This window comes from Kryptolebias marmoratus, linkage group LG12, assembly GCF_001649575.2.
Source record: "Kryptolebias marmoratus isolate JLee-2015 linkage group LG12, ASM164957v2, whole genome shotgun sequence".
Taxonomy (NCBI): Eukaryota; Metazoa; Chordata; class Actinopteri; order Cyprinodontiformes; family Rivulidae; genus Kryptolebias; species Kryptolebias marmoratus.
In genome coordinates, this window is record NC_051441.1 from 20,291,235 (window position 1) to 20,300,434 (window position 9,200).

General features: G+C 40.8%; 1 protein-coding gene across 1 annotated transcript in view; it reads right to left on the reverse strand.

Moving 5' to 3' along the window:
- The window catches only part of LOC108247082 (thyroid hormone receptor alpha), a 94,977-nt gene that overhangs the window by 32,483 nt on the left and 53,294 nt on the right, over positions 1-9,200 (reverse strand). The window contains exon 3 of the mRNA XM_017434958.3: positions 2,589-2,808. Coding sequence (XP_017290447.1) covers positions 2,589-2,635 — 47 coding nt within the window. The 5' untranslated portion in view covers positions 2,636-2,808. The remainder of the gene's footprint in view (positions 1-2,588; positions 2,809-9,200) is intronic.

Below are 9,200 nucleotides of genomic sequence, written 5' to 3' on the forward strand. Positions count from 1 at the left end.
GTGAATAGTTTTGGTAATATAGTGTATATGTGTGTATATATATATATATATATATATATATATATATATATATATATACACACATACATATATATAAAAGAACAGGGTAAAAAATACTTTTCTCCCCCTTAAAGAAAGAATGAGCTTAATTTAAGATTAAGATTCTCTGAAAACAATTGTAGCTTGATTCTTTGTTTCCTTTGACACTGTTTACAGTTTTCTCTCAACTTTTTCAGCACGTGATTAAATTTTAATCATGACACGATTAGTTCAGAGTGAGAGAGATGTAAGAAAAGCAGTTTAAAAACTGGTGTGGTGAGTTACACCCAAGAACTGTAAATAGAATTAGGCCTCAGACTGGAACCCAGAAGTTGAAGCAGAAACAGGACTAGCTTCCCTGTCTGCTGGTTCCAGTACAGGCCCCGCCCTCTTCATCTAAACAACCGGAACAATGCCCTTGTTACAAAATAAAAACACAGCAGGAATGATAATTACCTAGTCTTTCATGAGAGTTTGATTGCTATGGCGACCCTTAAAGAGGGTGCAGCCAAAACAGAAAAAAATAACTTTTATGATTAAACTATTACTTATTCATTTATTTGTTGTTCAATCACTTTGATCTGATGATGCATTAGCAAAACAAAAATTTGTGTTTGTTCTATTTTCAGTCTAAAAATGATTGCACAATAAAAATCAATCAAAACTCAGAAAAAGTTGGGACCTTGTGTAAAATGTAAATAAAAACAGAATGCAATGAATTACAATTTCCATAACCCACACTTTATTCACAATGAAACATAATAAACGTATCAAATGTTTAAACTATGTAATGTACCTTTTTCTTTAAAAAAAAAAAAAAAAAAGATAATTTTGAATTTGGTGGCAGAAACGCATCTCAAAAATGATGGGACAGGGGCCAACAAAAGGCTGTAAAAGTCTGTTCTTCAAATAAAAAAAAAGCTGGAGGAGCATTTTGAAATTACTTAAGAGGTCAGTAAGAGGACTGGGTATTAAAAGAGCTTTTTTTTTTTAAAAGAGCCTGAATCTCTCAGAAGTGGAAAAAAACCTACAAAAAACTGTCTAAAAATAGTGGAACAATTTCAGAATAATGTTCCTCAATGAAAGATTGGGAGGACTGAATATCCCATCATCTAAAGTTCATATTAATGCCCCAAAATTTCCAGAATCTGGAGAAATCTCTGAGCTTAAAGGATGAGGCTGAAAGTCAATATTGGATGCCTTTGATCCTTGGGCCCTCAGGGGCCACTGCATTAAAGAGGTCTGACTTCACCGCATGGACGCAGGAACACTTCCACAAATCATTGTCTGTAAACACAGTTTGCTGTGTCATCTACAAATGCAGGTTAAAGCTCTATTGTGCAAAGAAGAAGCCAGAAGTAAACACCATCCAGAAATGTTGCCATCTTCTCTGGACCAAAGCTCATTTTAAATAAACAGAGGCAAAGTGAAAAACTGTTCTGTGGTCAAACGAACGGAAATTTATTGGAAATTTTATTTGGAAACCACGGATGCTACTTCCTCTGAACAAAAGAGGAGAAGGACCATCCAGTCTAGTTAGTGCACAGTTCTAAGTGCCAATCCTGCCTCTCTGATGGTATGGAGGTGCATTTTTACCTCTGGCATGGGCAGCTTAAACATATGGAAAGGCCCCTTTCTGCAGAAAAGTCTATAAAAGTTTTAGAACAACACATGCCTTGCATATTTCAGCAGGACAGTTCTAACTGCAGACTGCATCCTTTACAACAGAATGGCTTCGAAGTAGAATAGTCCAGGTGCTGATCTGGTCTCCTCAGCTCCTAGATGTTGTTAGGAGAAGAGGGGAAGCTTCACAGAGGGAAACATGGACCTGGAACAACTTATTTGAGATCTCTGGCTGCGATAAAATTCAAAATTACCTCATATTTTCAAAAATATGGTAGAGTGTTTCAGTTTAAACATACATCTTCACTATGTTCCATGAAATTTGCAAGTTATTGCATTTTGTTTTTATTGATGTAAGACACAATGTCTTAACTTTTTCAGACTTGGGGTTAGTATATTAGCCCCAAACTTACCTAACAACATCACATGCAGTTCTAGTTAGACAGTAAAACCATCAAAAAGCTGATACCACACAGCCCCAATTCAGCCCTCAGGAGAATAAGACCTGGATCAAGATTTATCCTCGAGCATGATGATGACCCAAAGAAGACTGATAAAATGACACTTGACACATTTTAACAGCTCAGAGTGAGCTGTAGTGAGTGCGGATTGCAGTGTGATCAAGTTTTCTGCAGCTTTTTTTTTTTTTTACTTCTTTTAAAAATATGCCTACCTTGACGCAAAGTCGACCTTGGTTACGTTTGTAGTCAGTAAGTCATAAGTAAAATCCTTCTGAGTTGAAATAAAAGTGTAAGTACACCTGCCCATCCTTCTTCCATTATGCTTTTCCTTTCATCTGTCTTTTCAGTCAAATTGTTAATCTCTAACTTTCCCTTCATGTTTTGATCAAAGCCGGACGCACGTACACACAAACAGGGTGTTCCGTCCTCACGTTCCATTTGAACCACACAAACCATCCGTCTTACCCCTTCTCATCGCCCTCTGACGAGGCGCTGTCCTGCTTGTTGAACATTGGCTCCGTGCGGCGTCGCCCCCGTCCAGCAGCCAATCTCGGGACAAGGAGGCGTACCTCGAACGGCTCGGCCTGCTCAGCATTCACTGGCAGCCGCTTCAGCAGTCAATCATCGAAGGACTGTGCGCGGGGACAGCCGGAGAGGACAGCGTGTGGCACGGAAATCTGCAAGCCTAACGAAACAGAGTGAAACGAAAAGATCACATTAACAACCCACCTGCTGGTATTCTGCAAGCGTACTGTACATACGATGTTCACTTTGTAAATTAGTTGACTGTTCCAACACACCGCATCAGTGTAGCTGAACTAAGTTTTTTAAATCCTTCTGCATTGAAAACAGAAGTGTATGAAAGTTGCAATCTATTATGTAGCATTTTAAAAACATCCCTAAGAGCCTGACTTCAGCTTGGAAGACAGTGGCGAAAAATACAGGAGTCTTCTAGAAATAATTGCAGCCAAAAACAAAGGATGAAGCTTAGCTAAAAAAAAAGTTTTTCACTTGAAACATCACATGTTTTAGTGAGTTTCTAATAAACTATGTTGCAAAGTAAAAACTATCTACAGTATCTCAAACATAACCTGATTATTGGTGATTTGGTGGTGCTTTGAATTGGGGTTATGCTCTCACAATGTTAGCCTGTTCTACAAAGCCAGAACTGCTGGGAACAACACTCCATACAAGTTACTGTGCGTAGTTACTGGAGCTAATGGGTTAGTTATGATTACGTAACTCAGCCATATCTGAGGCAATTTGCATGCAAATACACAGAAAAAAACAAACAAGTTAAGCACATTGAAGGAATGGTGTGATTCGGATGTAATTTGGTACCCATGCAGACCAGCAAATGATTTGATTGTACAAAAGCTGGAACCTCTAGAACATCCAGAGGGCCTAAGCCCAGTGGTGTCAAATCCTGATCCTGGAGGGCCACCATCCTGCATGGTTTAGATGTTTCTCTGCTCTTCAGCAAGTCTTCAATTTCTGTAGAAGCCTGTTTATCACTCACTCATTTAAGAAACATCTAGAACATGAAAGGATAGTGGCCCTCAAGGACCAGGATTGGACACCAATTGTTCAAGCTGGGGCATCAGAAATGCTACAATCATGTTGCTTGAGCATCAGTCAGTCAAAACAGTGAGTTAAAGTCTACCAGATGATGCCTTGGAGACATGTCATACAGCATTACGAGAACTTGGGATTGTTTGGTAGGAGTCACATTGAGGGTTTGCATGAGGCCGCTGACTGTATCATGCAGTTGCCCATATGAGATGAACAGTTATCACAGTGACCTGGTGTCAGTCCAGTGGGTGTGTGAGAACATTCACACACACATCGTGAAGGTTCTGGTCATACAAGACAGAGGATCGACAACCAGGCATCCCGTGACATCTGGGCCTGCCATCTTGACACAGGCACAGAACCGTTTACAACACGCTGAATCATGCCATGTCTTGATGACTTGCATCAACAGAAGTACATGTTCACCATCCTGTGTGTAGGCTGTCATTAACACTAGAGCGGAGAATGCTGTGTTTGGAGTGGTGCCATAACTGGGAGGCACGGCATAAACTTACGACAAGTGGTGTCATGTTCATCTTCAACTAGGAATCTCAGTTCTATTTTTTTATTATTATTATTATTATTATTATGATTAAAGACAGCACTGCCAAGGGTAGAGGACCAATCCTGCCAATGCTATGGAAAGACACACCGGCATTACGCCTGAAATCATGGTGCTGGGGTCTGACTTCGGGTCACCTGTTGTAGTGATTCAAGGAACCCTGATGAGACAGTGCTAAGTCAGGAACATCCTCCATCCACATATCATACCTCTCCTAGGACAATGCCCTGGTACAGTATTTCAATTAAAATAAACACCCATCCACATGTCCACATGTGTCAAAGGACTGATATCCTCCAGTGGTCCGCCAGGTCCTCCAATCGTTCCCCAATCAAATACACGTGGAATCAACTTGGCTGTCAACTCCAAACATGAGCTTATTTGGTAGAGCTTAATGACCAGTTCCAACAGCTGTGGGCTAACTTTCTGCAAGACAGTATACAACGCTATTATTTGCCTCTATCCTGGTTTGAGGAGTTGCCACACCCTAACGACATGGGCCCGCAGTGAGTCCGTACTGCCATCGATATTGCGATTAATGCAATACAGCCGCATGCCCTTTTAATGTATTGTTACGACCCACTGGCTCAAATGGATGTATTACAATGAGAAGCACCCACCAGACAAGAGGAGTTAACTAAAATATGTTTTTTTTAGCTAAAACTAAGGTGTAGAGGGAATCAAAACAGCCAAATGGGAGCTGAGGGAAATATGAGAGATGAGGGAGCAAGTCCCCTCTCATATTTCCTGCAAATACCCGTTTGGAGGTGTGTGCGGCCTATTTAAGTGGGCTACACCCTTCACCTTGGGAGAGGGGACTTGCTCCCTCCTCTCTCATATCTCCCTTGGCCGCAGAATGCAGTTTAGCCATTTGGTTTTCCTCTACTTCTTAATTTTAGCTAATAAAGCTTATTTTCAGTTAACTCCACCTGTCTGCTGTGTGCTTCTCATAGTGTTGCATCCATTTGAGCCAGTGGGTCGTAACACAGGTGCAGTTTCAATTTATTCATTTCCACTGCTACTTTTAGATGCTTATTTTTTGCCAGCAAGTACATGTTTATTTGATTTCCAAGTAATCCTGCTAACAAAAGCCTAGACAAACTGAGCCAAGCACTGAACTGCATTTGCTTTTGTTCAGTGTTATTACTGCAGATGAGCCAAGATAATTCAGTAAACCACAGTGCAACACTGTATGTTAATACATGAATGCAGTGAGTGAGTCACAAAAAAAAAACAATTACTGCAACAGATGTCAAACACACAACCATCACCTTTAAGAGGACGAGTTCATGCTCGCTACTAGGAACAACCCAACCTCTCACAGCATTTCACGTTGAGCCTTTTTAAGTGTGTCTCACACAGAGAGCTGAGATCGGTGCTTCTCTTTCATCATCCTGCCATGAAGTGTATGCATATAAAAAAAAAATGCCACTTGGAACAAGTAGCTTATTTGGCAGGTGAAGTGCGATCGGTATTCTTTTTCATCTTTAAAAGTTATCAGCAGCTTAGTCATCATTTATCCTTCTAACCCCTGAATGAAGCGCCATAAAGTGTCTTATTCGATGGATACAGGTGCAGTGAAAATAGAAGAAGAGTTGGAAGAAAGGCAAAGAAAAACTAAAAATTTGATGAAATAATAGGGGTGTAACTAAAAACGATGTTTTTGTGCCGAACCATCATGCATCTGACTTCGGGAGCAGGTACAGAGAACCAGACAAAGAACACATTAGTCACAGGTGATCATTGCTCTCAGCAGAAACAGGGTACAAGGAGGGTAAAGGGAGATATCTAACAAGGTTTAGTCAGGTCTTTTGGACGATTAGAAGACCCAAAGTCTTTTTCCAAAAGACTTCTTCAGTCGGAGAAACTTAAGAAGTCTTTTGGATAAAAGACGAAAAGTATCATCTAAGAAGTAATCATCCAAAGGACCTGACTCAACCTTGTTAGATTTTTCTACCTAGATTATTGAGCATGTATCAGAACGTAAAGGGAGATACTATTTAAAGAACTCTACACTAAGGTGAAGCACAAATAGTGAGTTCACATGAAACACAGGAGCTTTGAACTTTGAAATACCCTCTGGCGTCTAAGAAACGCTGTTAAATACATCACCAGGCGTTTAATAAGTTCCACTTGTGGATGAACAGCTCACTAGCACTCACCTAGCTGAGAAAATAGGTGTGAGTGTTTTACATTTGATTTATTTAGAATTTTCACAGTTGTAGATGTTATTCAGTTCAGTTTTGCATTTTATTTTATGTCACGTCTAGGCCAAATGAAAAACAAACCCTCCTTTTTTGCTCTATTTTCTTAACAAAAGAGAAATACTTCTCAGTTTTGAAGTTTATACCACTTTGACAGGTGGGGGATGTGCCAACGTGTCCAAGGTCAGCCCCAGAGTTTCCTGCCAGAACGACATGCTCGATAAACTTCTCCAGGGAGTCGTCCAGGAGGCATCCCAACCAGATGTCCAAACTACCTCAAATGGCCCCTCTCGATTTGAAGGAGCAGCGGTTCTACTCTACGCCCTCCTCCCTCCAAATGTCCAAATCTTGTTCTTTCGGTCACTGCTCAAGTGTATGACCATAGGTAAGGGTTGGAACATAGACTGACTGGTAATTCGAATGTTTTGCCTTCTGGCTTGGCTCCCTTTTTACCACAACTGATTGGTTGATAGCTCACATCACTGCAGTCCCTGCCCCAGTCTGCCTGTCAATTTTCCACTCCCTCCTTCCCTTACTTGTGAACAAGACCCCCAGATACTTTAACTCTTTCACCTGAGTGAAAACCTGTCCCCCTATGACCTATTAAATTTCCTTATACAGCAGTTGACAAATCCTACCTTGTTGTACATGGCCTGCTACCTTAGCGTCTCCCTACCACCAAGGATGGTTCGTTTTTTCTGTCTGATTTTGGGAGGGGTATTGTCTGTTGAAACTAAGTGTGTGTGTGTTCATGAGGGGGATATCAAACATATCAAATTGTCACTTACATGTAAACTAAACAAGTGAGAGAAATCTGAAGATTCTACAATCAGCGGATTATTTGGAAACAGGTGGGGGGTGTTAGGTTTGGACTTAAAAAAGATTTATAAAATAGGCCTATAGATGCAAAGAAAATTTCCTCTTTTAGCCACCACTGCTTGCCTTTTAGTAATTCACACCAGTCAAACAGAAGCAGCGCAGGGCCACATCTGTGACAGTATAAGATTGCGTCACTGCCCATTGCATGGGTGACTCGCATGGCTGTGAAGTACCAGTGATGCCAAGGCGTATTTTAGTTTTCTGGATTAACATATGCTTTTAATGATGTAGTTTCCTGGGAGCTTTCCAGAGTATTTCGACAGGACAACACCAGGCCCTTTTTGGAACGACTACAAACGGCGTAGCTTCATAAACTCAGGCAGTCCAAATCTGGCTTTGCCGAAAATATCTGCTGGGTGATGACAAGGAGAATTAGATATCAAACTGAAATCTTCCATAGATATTGCAAATGTTGTAGTTTGAGGCAAATGATGAGATAAATGGAAATGTCTTGAGTACAAATTTTAATTAGGTTAAGCATTTATTATTGACAAATTCCTTGCATCTGGTGCCCTAAGACAAACTCTGGAGTTCTTTTGCTTTAACAATACCACCTCTGTGCACTGTATTTACTGCTAGAGTCCTGCATCTAGTAGAGGAAATGAACCCTGGACAAATCTAATTTACTATAAGCTTCTTACAAGTTCACTGACCAGTATTTAGGCTAAATTGATTTTATTTTTCCTTTTTTTTTTCTATGTGTTTTGTTCGCTTTTATATTCTAAAGCTCAGAGGCACATTTAGATCATGCAAGCACCAAAAATGGCAGATTGAGGCTCCCATGCCGTGCTAGAGTTTTGTTAAATCTGTCACGAAAACAATGTTTATTTCTCTGACAGGTATTTGAGGGATTTGTGCGCTTCATGTGTGTTTACAAGTCTTTGCCACAAGCGGAGGGGATCGTAAATGTTGAAGTCTTGTTCACGACCGACGGTAGGATGGAGCTGGATGGCTGGATTGGGGCTTCATCCCCAGTAAAGCAGGTGTTGCTTTGGTCTGTCATGGCGAAGAAATAGTTGAGTTGAAAGGCAAAGCTCTCGCTTTACTGGTCTGTCTACCTTCCAACCCTCACCTATTGCCATGAGGTTTGGATCATGACTTTAAAGATCATGACTGAAAGAACAATATCCCAGTTACAAGGGGCTGAAATGAGTTTCCTTTATAGGCTGGCCGGGCTCAGCCTTAAGGCTCAGTCATACCACATAAGAAGTCAAAATGTCAGTTCACGGTTGCAAGACGATCGTTTTCGCTCACACCGTTAATAGTCCACAAGAGAATCTGATCAGAACCCCTAGGAAGCTCCTCCCTCCTACTACAGTGTTAAAATGGGGTTCTCCTGCTGCTGTCCCTGTCCTTGTACAGACTTTTGCTTATCTCACTCCAACCAGACGTGTTTATTGAATCAACTGAGACAGTCACAGACTGTCTCTCCACGTGATCTTTTTAAGTTTTGTTGGAACAGTTGTAAAGTCGGCTGTGTTTTCTAACAGCCTCGGCCAGCTGCTTCTCAGCGGAGCAGTAGAAGCAAAAATGATTCCATTAAAGCTCACCGGCCTTTCCATATAAACACGCCCACAATAACTTCTGTCCAATCACGCAATATGTGGCGCAAACCCCTGTGAGAAAAAGTTCGGCGCGGGCCTTGTGTCAAGAAGCGGCAGATGAAACGGCTACGAAAACAAAATGACGCGACTATGTGAATGAGAGCCGACTTTGTGACGACTGGAGTAGTGCTAGGCGATATGGAAAAAATTCTATATCACAATATGGATAATTTTATATCACGATAACGATATATATCACGATATACTACAATTACGTACGTTGTCAGTTATTCTCTGAAAAATATGAAAAAATAAT